This window comes from Mustela nivalis, assembly GCF_964662115.1.
Source record: "Mustela nivalis genome assembly, chromosome: 5".
NCBI classification, from domain to species: domain Eukaryota; kingdom Metazoa; phylum Chordata; class Mammalia; order Carnivora; family Mustelidae; genus Mustela; species Mustela nivalis.
In genome coordinates, this window is record NC_139024.1 from 105,956,404 (window position 1) to 105,969,593 (window position 13,190).

Below are 13,190 nucleotides of genomic sequence, written 5' to 3' on the forward strand. Positions count from 1 at the left end.
TGTCACAGGCTTTAGTTATTGACCTGCTACAGAGGTGGAACAACCAAAAGCAACAGTAAGTAAAAATTTTGGGGACGCCTGGGTGGCTCAGTTGGTTGATCAGCTGCCTTTGGCTCAGGTCATGATCCTAGTGCCCTGGGATCAAGTCCCACATCGGGCTCCTTGCTCCGCAGGGAGCCTGCTTCTCCCTCTGACTCTGCCTGCCACTCTGTCTGCCTGTGCTCCCTCTTGCTCTCTCTCTCTCTGACAAATAAAATCTTATTAAAAATTTTGTATAGTAGTTAGATCTGATTTACAGAAACTTAGTCCATAATTTCTTAGGTTTAGGAATATTTTTCAATTTCAAATATATATATATGTGTGTGTATATGTATGTACATATACACATATGTATATATAGATGCACATATATATTTGAAATTGTGTATATTGTTATATCATTATTAATTATTAATTATTATTGCATATTATTATATATTTGAATTGTGTGTATGTGTATATATATATATATATACACACACACTTGCAAAACAATTTAGAAACAATGTACTCTTCACATATCTCTTTGTGCTGAATCATAATTAGAAAGTGACAAACACATGATTCATTGTGCCCACCTGCTACTGTATCCAAAGCATTAATTTGAAATGGTCATATTTCTCTGAAAGACTTAAGTATAATGATGAAGTTCCAAGAAGACAAGATTTTACTAATATACAATGGTGAAATCTAAATTGTCCTCAGGATATTTTGTGATGCTCGTGAAGCTGGAAAATCTTATTACTAATTTGATAGTCGTTGATAAGGTTTTATGATATCTCTGAACTTCTTTTCCCTCACCCCACAACAGGAAAGGAATCTTACTAGATTATATAAATTCATTAAATGCATTTATTAATTGCACATAAATTATCAAAATTTTTACATAAAAAAACATGCTCACCTTGTAGAAAACTCTCTTTGGTGAAAACAGAGGAAGTTTTATTTTAATTGAAAATATGCTGCTACCTCTCATTAAATATTACTTATATTCTGAGACTATTAGTTTGCTAAGTTAAGCATTATGGATAATTCTGCTGAATAAATGAGCTCCTCCCCTGCTACTGAATACTATTTCAAAAGTTTCACTCTAAATGTTTGTTAAAAGGTAATTATCCACCTAATTTATGTACTTTATAATTACCGAGGTTTGCAGGATATCAAATGTCCCTTTAACATTTTTCCTATCTTGCTTTTCCTGACACATTCCTGCAAACATGTGTCTGTCCATATGCCTTGTATGCCCACATTATTTGCTTTATAAAGCCCATGTCAATTTTGTAAAAACAATTACTAATGGCTCTCCAGTTTATAGTTCCAATCCCTCAGAAGGTCCAGAAGTTTTTGTCATGTACATACATTCAAGGACTTGACTGCAGAGGCTTGTAATTATCCTATACCTCAGGAAGTTCTAGAGGCTCATAAAAACAAACAGGAACAGATTTGACTAAGATACCAATTAACTGATATAGTCTAAGCTGACCTTTTAGGACAGAAGAGTAAACAAGTATTGTCCTTATCTTTAATAAGCCTCTTTTCTAGTAGGATAAGTAACAAGGAAAGAGACATGAAGCCATGAGTTGGTATTAGGAAATAAATATTAGTTGTAGACTCTTACACACAGTGTGATTTTTCTATTGTGCTTATGACACACTCCTGTTACACTGAAAACCTACAATGTGCTAGTTTTATGGCAGAGGCATTCCTGTTGAAGATGGTAATAGTTCTTCAGAAGCAAGCAGTACATGAGCAGTAAACATTTATATAGGTCACCTGTGCACTAATCAGACCTCTTTCAGTTACATCTGAAGAGATCCCAATCAAGCATCTTTCAAACTGTGTAAGTTATTATTGGCTGATATGACCCAGAAAACCAGAAGTAATTTGCTTCAGGAACAGCTGGATTCAGCAGTGCCAATAATGCTCTATAATCTGCCTATTCTCTATCCCCTTCACAGACTCTATTTTATGGTACAAAGTAGCCACCAGAGGCACGTGACACTGGCTTAGCCACCAAAGTGGAAATAAGTGGTGTTCATAGATAAGTTCATGAAAAAAGTTACAGTGAAGCATTTGACTACCCTAGATTCTATCTATACTTATTTCTAACTAACAGCTATTGTTAGGAACACTACATAAACAAGATTATTCAGGAAAAAAAGCTGTTAATAAACAATGGGAAATTTCTTTAAAACAAACAAAAAAGACCAAAAACTAAAAAATTTTGTCCCTCTCCCTGCCCCCCATCGTCCCTCCTCACCATACTAGTTAGGCTAACTTTTTAGATTATTTCTCTAGTCTGTTTATAATACCTATATTTGGAGTCAAATAATCCTTAATTCTCCAATATATGTAAGTTTTCTCTCTCCCATTTTTAAGGAGCCATATCTCATAAAAACAAAACCAAACAAACAAAAAGTGAAAAAAAAAATTAAAACAAATAAAAGCTCTTACCTTCTCTACACACACAGTAATGAGTTCCATCTACCAAAGTCAAACATGTTGAGTTGTTTCTGCAAGGGTCACTGAGTGGATCACAAGGGTTATAGTGTTGATGGCAAAATTTTCCAGTATAAAAGGGTGGACACAGGCATACAAATTGCCCAGGAATGGTAGACTCATGACAAAGAGCTCCATTCATGCAGGGGTCAGAGTCACATTCATTTATTTCTTCACTACAGTTTTGTCCAGTCCATCCAGATGTACACTCACAGCTGAAAAAAAATTTTAAGAAGTATGAACAGTACTGTTTCAAACTTATTCTTTATATTTTAATGAATTATTACACTAAACTAATATGTGGCATTTTTTATAAGAAGATTAAGAAATTATGCATACTTTAAAAACATTATTTCCCTAATTTCCTGAGACAATTCAATGTATATTGTTGCAAGACTCACTGCAATGGCTAAAATAAGATTTAAGAAGCATTTGGTTTGCATGGAGCACTGGGTGTGGTGAGAAAATAATGAATACTGTTTTTCTGAAAATAAATAAATCAATTTAATAAAAAAAGAAGCATTTGGTAAATTCCAAACATAGTAGGCCACTGAAACAGATAAGAGAACAACTATGCTACCAATTTCAATTTTCACAACTATTGAGTTTAATTACCAATTGAGAAAACTTCTTCAATTATTTCTTTTATGTAAAATAATTTTCACTGTTTAAAAGACTGAGATATTTACTTCAATATCTTTAGCAACATGTTATGCTTATAATCACCAGAGTATTTATAACAAGGTGTTCCTTTATGCTAAGCATCTGGATTTCATTCCCGTTTTTGCCTGCTTTTAAAAACATCTCTTCTCTAATATTTGAATAATGTGGGAAAACTGAAGAGAAATCAAATAAATGAAAAGTAAAGCGTTTGGATCTTGTCTGTACCTCACAGACTCTAACTCAGTCTAACAGTCAACCATCTAACATCTGTCATTCTCTCAGAAATTATTGAGTTCAAGGAGCACTATACTATCAGTTATTTACTAATCCTGCACATAATTTCATCTTCCCCTAAAATTTGCTTGTCATACCCTTTAGCAGATTTATAAATAAAAATTATAAACATTTCCATGATTAGCTTCCACTAATTAAACTTCTGGCTCCCAAGTGTGAATCTGAATCTCCATATTCTCATGAATATAGTATATGCTGAGCATATTATAAATATTAATTGATGTATGAACTTCAGTTGGAATCATATAGGCTTACCTGAATTCTTTCATTTGGAAAATTGAAGATCAAAGAGCTTAATGAAATTGGTAATCTCAGAGAATTATTATAAAGATTAAATGATATAATGAATAAAAAGTGTATATATAGTGCCTGATAGCAACAATCTCTACCTACCCATGGTGGTAGCTAGGTGTTGTCACAGAATTTTAAAAAGCGGGTCTGAAAAACAATCTGAGGGTTTTGAAGTGACGGGGGTGGGTGGGAGGTTGGGGTACCAGGTGGTGGGTATTATAGAGGGCACGGATTGCATGGAGCACTGGGTGTGGTGAAAAAATAATGAATACTGTTTTTTCTGAAAATTAAAAAAAAAAAAAAAAAAAAGCGGGGCGCCTGAGTGGCTCAGTGGGTTAAGCCGCTGCCTTCCGCTCGGGTCATGATCTCAGGGTCTTGGGATGGAGCCCCGCATCGGGCTCTCTGCTCAGCAGGAAGCCTGCTTCCCTCTCTCTCTCTCTGCCTGCCTCTCTGTCTACTTGTGATTTCTCTCTGTCAAATAAATAAATAAAATCTTTTTTTTTTTTTAAAAAGCAATTTTAAATTGAAATTTTAAATTTTATAAAGAATTTTAAATAAAATATGCATCTCAACAATGAGGATTGCTTTAATTTCTAGTGGTACTTTTCATTTATTTGTCAATCACATCTTATTTTAAAATGGTCTAATGCAGGGGCGCCTGGGTGGCTCAGTGGGTTGAACCGCTGCCTTCGGCTCAGGTCATGATCTCAGCGTCCTGGGATCGAGTCCCGCATCGGGCTCTCTGCTCGGCAGGGAGCCTGCTTCCCTCTCTCTCTCTCTGCTTGCCTCTCCATCTACTTGTGATTTCTCTCTGTCAAATAAATAAATAAAATCTTTAAAAAAAAATAAATAAAATAAAATGGTCTAATGCATTATTCAATTTGATACCTCCAATAATGCTTTGAAACAAGTAGGACATGTGTTTTTTTATTTGTTTGTTTTGTTTTTTCATTTTTAATTCTCACTTTATAGATGAGATAGCCAGAAGTGCAAAGGAGAAAAATGACTCATCCAAAGTCACCAGTTGGTAAACTTAGGATCTGAAGCCTAGAACTCTTCCTTCAAGTTTCTTTATTTTCTTTCTTTTAATTTTCTCTTTCTTGAAGGTTTCAGTTATAAGACTATCCGATATCTTGAGAAACAATGTTAAAATTAAATATATCAAATCCCAGTAAAATAGCTTCAGTGCATTTACTTTACTTAAAGTAGCTTTACTTCTAAGTGGTATTGCATAAATATTTGTTTTTCTGTTTCTTATATTCTTTCATGAGTACATAATTCCAACTTGACTACTTTAAAAGAGTTCCCTGTGAGTAACCAATAATACTTGAGTATTTAACATATGTGCTGACTGTTTGTTTTATCTTCTCAAATAACAGGTGGCCCAAGATTTCATGTGGTGTCCTTACAAGGATCAAATCCTCAGGAAAGCATCTGGCCATATGTCAATGGGACTGATGATGCCAAGGTGAGGCTTTTGGAGATGAATGAATATTTGTAGAAAATAAAGTTCTAAAAAACAAAGTCACTATTTACTACTAACAATCAGACCTATACATTTACATATTTGAATCTGCTTTTATATATGTCAGAGAAACTAGTCTCTGATGGATGGAGAAAAACACGTTTTATGTGAGAGCTCCAATCTGGTTTTTAGTTTGTATCATGAAATAATTTCAGGATTTAGTATGAACTGGCAGGATTTTCCAAACTCACAGCCAGAAGCAGAATTTTTAGGGACTGAAATAATGAAACAAACCAAAACACGTACTCTATGACTTTTCTGAATATACAATTTCCAGTAGTAAATACTTGAAAATGAATTTAATGTACTTAAAGGTAGACTAGTATATTCTAGTTTGCTGTCTTCCTAGTGAGATAATAAAAAATTCACTGGCATAAAATACATTGAATTCCTTCTAAGAACAACACTTCAATTCTTACATGTTGACTGAAAGAACCAAAACTAACAATAGAAAATAAAGTAGATTTCATTGTTATAAAATAGGACAAAGGAGTATTCAAAAAAAAATTAGCTTCAAAATCTTAATTGATTCACATTTCTAAATATTAACCATTCTATATGTTTATCTCACCTTAAATATTGATATGCAATGACTAAATATTATTTGACAATATTTATATACTTTTTTTGTATAAGTATATCAGCTTTTTTGGCTATAAACTTATAAATACAAATATCACAGTATACAGAACTGAAAAGACTCTCTTCTTTTACTAATTAATTTACTCAATATTAATATTCACCATTACTTGTATGCAAAATAAAATACCAATTGAAATTGGAAGGCAAAAAAGAAATGATAAGAACATAAATATAAAATAGTATTATTATATTTTTAATGTCTTAAAAAGTTAAGGGCACATAAAAAAGAAATAAAAAATACAGGCTAATCAGCTAAATCATTCATTCCTTATTTTATTGTTTTATCCATTCACCTATTTGTTTTTTCATTCAGTTATCTCAACAGGTATACCACTAAAAAAACTGTATCAATCATGTGTTAGGGGCAATAGTATGAGTAATAGTATGTGCCACTGGGTGGCACAATATGGCTTAGGTCATGATCTCAGGGTCCTGGGATCAGCCCTGCATCAGGCTCCCTTCTCAGCAGGGAGTCTTCTTCTCCCTCTCTACCTATCCCCTCGCCCCAACTCACACTAGTGCCCTCTCTCTCTTTCTCACTCTCCCTCTCAAATAAATAAATAGAATCTTTAAAAAAATAATAATGAATTGTACAACGATCACTAGTATACTCTTGATCACTGAGATCCTTTTGGGAAAAAAAATGTGGAAAACCATTTAGCTCACTTAAACTGGTAAAGTTTATCTCAAGTAAGCCACTTATTTTATTAGTAAAATTAAAAGTAGAAAACAGGACCAAAGACCATTCTAAAGAGCATCATGAAAGTGTAAAAATGCAAGACGTAGAAAAGACTAACATAGGTGAAATGAAACAATGGAAACAGTCTAAAATGTTACAGTAAGGTGAGGCTGACAACTATAGCAATAACAGTGAAACTACTTTCCTTTGCATTCTACCCTTGAAAATATTAATGTTTTCCTGTGGCCTTTAAATATGGTAGAGACAGAATCGGGTCACTATAGGGAGTTAGAAGATGGATAAAATAGGGGGAACCTGGTAGCATGAAGATCATTCATGAAGCTATTGTTTTATTTTTGGTAAGAGATTATGAGGACCTAAGCAAAGGCATTAATTAAGTATACCATATTTGAATTACATTTCTGATATAGACTGGAGAAGATTTGGACAATAATTAGTATAAGTTGATGAGAAAGAATAAGTAATGGGGAGTTTTTGGTGGATTTTAGCTTCAGTATTGGAAATGACAATAATGAAGATGGGAGAAGAGGGGAGGGTACTGATGCTTAATATATACTCACTTAACTGCATGATTTAAGACGCTGTCCTATATGTGGTAAGAAATTCAAATAGTGAACTCTAGAAAAATCAAGCCTTGTGATAAAAATTCAAGAACCATTCTAACAACTATTATCTGCAATAAATTAGTGTCAAATAAATTTAACATTGGTCTTTTTATACAAAAATATAAAGCTAATTCATTAAAAATATAGAACAGCTCCTCTATATTGTGTGATATACTCTTCAATATTTTATAATGAACCTATATTTTATAAAACATCCCCTATATGGCAAAGAATAGGTAGGAAAAAAATTATACTAGTCAAAATACCTACAAACACTTGATTGGTAAAAACAATTCTTTCTTTTATGTGTTTTTTAAGGGTGAAGAGATTGAATATGTGCTCTGCATGAATTCAAGGAATTCCATTTTAATATTAATAAAAAATAATCTTTCTATTTAGTTTATCAAGCCTCATTTATACATATATATATGTATATATACTATACAAACATATATAAAGATATACACTTCATGATTTGGGACACACACTATTCATCTATCTATAGATAACTTATATATCATTTATCTATACTGAAGGAACTATTTTCTATATTTTTTTAAGCAATGTACATTTTGATGTAAATGAACTATTTGGATATTTCCTTGGAAAATTCTGTTTAAATTATCTATGCATTCAAGTATTCGACATGATTTAATCTCTATGCTGTGTGAAAAACAGTTGATCAATAAACTTTTTCAGAGTTGTTGAATGCAAGTTGTTGATCTGAATTTCCAAAAATAATTCTAGGGTTTTTCAAGATTCAAGGGATTCCTCATTTCATAGCAAGAAGTTGAAATACAAAATGCTTGGGTCAAACCTCTAGTACATTCACCTTTAAAGCCTGAAGAAGATCTGGTGAAATGCATGTTGTATTTGCGAAAAAAGCCAAAATTCATACACTTAAAGCCAACTCAATGTTGGACAGTAAAAGCAGATGCACATTTTTGCCATAATAATCATAATACAGAAATGTAAGAATGGGACATTTGATCACTGAGACAGATGGTCAGATTTTAGCAGGTTTTTTTTTTTTTTTAAGCTAGAACAAACATAAGAAAATAATCTTGAAAGTGAATTTTAAAAAAAAGAAAGTGACTTTTTTCATAACAATCTAAATAAGGTAGAATAAAATAGTTGCATAAAAAGGCTGGATACAAGATAGTTGACGCTACCATTCTCTGGGTTTACCTATTGATAAGGAATATGGCTAATACTACAAGCATGAATAACATGAATAATTGCATGATTCGCCTTTAATCATAACCTCAGTTTATATTTAAAATGTATAAATTTGATATCTTTAAATTCTTATATTTTGTATTTTATTTTTGTGTTTTGACAGCATGTGTGTATAAACAAAATAAATTGATGATGTTTTCCTATTACTTCTGGCTCTTGGTTTTCCCCAAAATGGATCCTTTGGACGAATCAATGTAAGTTTGCTTTTAAGTATAATTTTCTAAATATTCAGATAAATTCATAGTTGTACCTTTTTACTCTTTAAATTTTTATCTAAATATACATATGCATGTGAATGAGAATGTATAATATAAAGCATATACACTGTGTTCAAACACTATTCAATCTGCATTTAAAAAATATATATAGCATATTTAAAAATACATAAAAATAAATATAAAAATATAATGTAACAAACAAATATATATCATATATATAACATTTTATCTTGTTTTATTTTATTTTTTAAAAGATTTTATTTATTTATTTGAAAGACAGATCACAAGTAGGCAGAAAGGCAGTCAGAGACAGAGGGGGAAGCAGGCTCCCCACCAAGCAGGGAGCCCAATGTTGGGCTCGATCCCAGGACCCCGAGATCATGATCCGAGCCCAAGGCAGAGGTTTAACTCACTGAGCCATCCAGGCACCTCTATAACATTTTAAATACAGTTGGAGAACATATAAAATCATAAAATTTCTACATATATTCTTTTTCTTTCAAGTACAGTTTGACTAGGAGACAGACATTTAGAATACAAAATAAGAAGCAGAGTGTTATTTAAAGAAATGAAAGTACTGAGATATGGAACTTAAATTTATGAACATTTTGAAAAATAATTCATAAATGTGCATTATGTCAGAAGTTTTACAGGGAGAAACATTTTAAACTCCAAATTTAATAAATGTCAGACTTTAAGTTTCAAAAGAAAATCAACTGAGCAAGCAAAAGCCTAAGTACTTTCATACATTTTGAAAATGTATTATAAGCAAATAAGAAATGAAATAAATCTTTAGTTTGTTGTTGGGACTAGCAAAATAATAAAAGCTGTATCTGTTATAAAATGTATGTTTGTATTTGATGTATATATGTATCAGCAATTTATAGCCTAATTACTAATCATGCATTCTTAGTTCTAAGGTTGTATGCTTATAACATAATTAATTATGGACTGTAGCACAATTTTGGTTAGCCAATCCAAAAAATACTTAAGAGGAAAGCTAATAAGTATTTACAGATATAAAAATTATTATGCGCCCATTTTCCATTAAAATTTAAAATATCTCCGGGGCACCTGGGTGGCTCAGTGGGTTAAAGCCTCTGCCTTTGGCTCAGGTCATGATCCCAGGGTCCTGGGATTGAGCCCCACGTCGGGCTCTCTGCTCGGCAGGGAGCCTGCTTCCTCCCTTCTCTCTCTCTGCCTGCCTCTCTACCTACTTGTGATTTCTTTCTTTGTCAAATAAATAAAATCTAAAAAAAAAAAAAAAAATTTAAAATATCTCCTTTAAAATACTTTAGATAATATTCACACTGCCTTTTGTTTCTTCTTAAAGGAGGTATGAGATTGTAGGAATAAATTAGAAGGAGAAGTGGAGAAATCTCTTATAAAAAATGTCACTTCAGGTCCCCTGTCTTATATGAGCTATGTGGAAGTTATCTGTATGTATGATCCTACTTTAAAGAAGTGGCATTTGGTCAGTCAATCCTTGGAAGCTTGTATAAATTGATGCTCCATAATAACTAAGGAAGAAATACCAGAATTATTATAGTAAAGAGTGGGGAAAAAAATCAAAAGCTCAGCAAAATAAGCATGCTAAACTATGTATTTTATGTAAGGGCACAAGACTGGTCTTGTTCTGTAAAAGGATGTGGAGACGACTCTTTTTATCAAAGTGGTAATATATATGCTTTTCAGAGGAGCATGAACTTCATTGAGAATCTTAGTTGTCCTTCACACACAAAGACTGATTATAGGAGATACTGTTACCAAAATTGGCTTCTTGTGGAGTTAACAGGATTGGGGGAATTTCAAAGGACTAGGTAATGGCACATAATCTTTAGAGCAAATAGGGTAAAATTATAATGATCACTAACTTTAGAGAGGTGGAAAGTGGGGTTCTGATCCTCAGAGAGCCATAGTTATATGTCATAAAACACATTGCCTCTAGATGCAGGATAGATTAGTAGACAAGGATATTCTTCAATTTACATAATCAAAATAAATCAAGACTGGATAATGAGGAGGATGAGGGCAGCCTCCCTAGCTAAATATGATGATCCTTTGCCCAGATTTCAGACCTCAAACCCATTAGTTGAAAGAGAGGCCAGGTGCCCAGGAGAAAACACACTGTAACACCACAGGATATAGCAATGATTCCAGCAAAAGGATCTATAGTCATATTACTTTTGTAACTACATTTAGGAGGAAGAATGACAAACATTTCAAGGATGTTGGACTTTCAATGTAACACTGAAATCTAAGTTTCATAAGTTTCATTGTCCTAGTATGAGAATGGAGGCATATGGAGGCAAGGGAATAAATGTACCTGACCCAGGCGTAGCCCACAATGGGTCCACTAGTTCCAACTGACATTACCCAGGCCATAAAGATATACTTGAAACAGATGTAATTTTTCATTGGTAGAACTTTCACTCCATTTTTTGGGGGGGGGCTTGGGGATTAGAATTATAAAGAATATTAATTGGGGAGCACCTGGGTGGCTCAGTCTTTGAGAGGCTGCCTTTGGCTCAGGTCATGATCCCAGGGTACTGGGATCCAACCTTGCATCTGGCTCCCTGTTTGGCGGGAAGGTTGTTTCTCCCTCTCCCCGCCTTGTATTCCCTCTCTCACTGTCTCTCTCTCTCTCATTCTCTGTCAAATAAATAAATAATTTTTTTTTAAAAAAGAATGTTAATTGGAGCCACTAAACCTCTCTCTTCCCTAAACTCCCACTCCCCAGCCAGGAACATAAATTAAAAATAACCTAGCACCCTAGAGGAAAAGCAGAAATGTGCCACCTTTGAGGAAAAAGTTAGGTTCCCTATCATTTCTCCACTCCATTCACCAGACTGGTCCTTACAAAAATAGAGATATAAAATTATTATGGGCCCATTTTCCTTTGAAAATGGGGATACATTATAAAAGTTTGGACATATGGGGACAAATTATAATTTGTCATCACTTTGAAGATGACAATGACAATGGACAACTCAAGCTTCACCAAGCAGTAGTTCAACTGCTGCCATTGTTCTAGAAACCTTATTTGATCAAGCAGAATACCACTGCCTCAGATACACAGTATGTGGCCAAGTATGCAGAATGCTTTTCGTTTCTTTTCCTATTAGACAGGAGGGTCAGAAATAGAGTACATTCATTTGGAACAGAATATAATATACATGTAATATCATAAGATTACATTATCTCTCCCACTGTATCATAATATCATTTGAACATAACTGGACTGTCTGGACATTCTGCAGAACTGTCACACTAATCCATAATATTTATGACATTATTTATTATTATGTTACTCAAACTGGATAAGCAATAAATGGCAAATAGGATGAAAAGCTTGTGAAGATATACATGTTCCAGGTGGTGACAGATAAACTTTATGAAGACTTAAGGTCCTGTTCCAAACGAAGGTTTTAGAGATCCAATGTTGTAGAGCATGCTGGGATAGCTCTTCCAAATTAAGGACAAATCATTTCATGTTATACTTCACGAACTAAAGACAAATTAGTGCATCTTATACCATACATCACTAAAAGGGAAGTGCAACACTTGGAAGGATTCTTGTGTTATAATGGCAGAAATATTGCTCTAACCCACTGACCTAGGGATATAAATGCCTGGCCACTTTTAATGAATCCCAGAGCAGAAGACTTGGTAACAGGTTCAGGCCAAAGTACAAGCAGATATGCCTTTTGCACTATGAAACTCAACAAGTCCTGTAGTATTTGGTTTATTAGTGGTACTAGTGATGGCAAACCCCAGGAGATGAATTATTACATAGACCTCTAGGGTTAGCGCAAGACCAAAACTCTTCCAGTGGATGGTAAAGAGAATATAAAGTGAATAGGGAGGAGAGAAATGAAGTATATTAGTTACGGACTGTGGACCAGCTGCAGAGTTAGGTGTTAGAACTTACTACTCATCCTTTTATAATTTATCCCCAGAAAAGAAGCTAATTACAATCCTAAGTAGCATTTTATAGAACTTATAAGAAGCAAATATATCCGAGCATATTCAGGTAAATTTTCCCTTCCTCTCTTCCTTCCTGCTCTCCTTCTTTCCCTCTTCCTCCCCTCCCTCCCTTCTTTCCTTCTTTTTTCATTTATTCATTTACCTTTATAGACAGGTATAGTGGTATAGTTGCTACTCACAAAAATGCCACACCTTTAGTGAGTATATCTTGATGAGTTTGGACATATGCACACAACTGTGATACCATCATCATTATCAAGGTAATAAACATACATATCTCTTCCAAACCGTTCTTGTATTCTTTTGTGTGTGTGTGTATTTTGTGTAAGAACATTTACCATGAGATCTATCCTCTTAACATATTTTAAAGTGTACAATACTATATTATTAACTATACATGCTAGTGGTTGTTATTCAACCTAGTACCGAACTCCTCATTTTCCCTTTTCTGAGAACATTGGTGGCTGAGGGCTATAAAAGCTGGAAAG

At 33.6% G+C, this 13,190-nt stretch overlaps 1 protein-coding gene across 1 annotated transcript in view; it reads right to left on the reverse strand.

Annotated features, from left to right (window-relative positions):
- EYS (eyes shut homolog) overlaps nt 1-13,190 on the reverse strand; it is a gene marked incomplete at its 5' end in the record, with an annotated part of 1,535,590 nt that overhangs the window by 1,101,619 nt on the left and 420,781 nt on the right. The window contains 1 exon segment of the mRNA XM_082729457.1: nt 2,494-2,753. Coding sequence (XP_082585583.1) covers nt 2,494-2,753 — 260 coding nt within the window.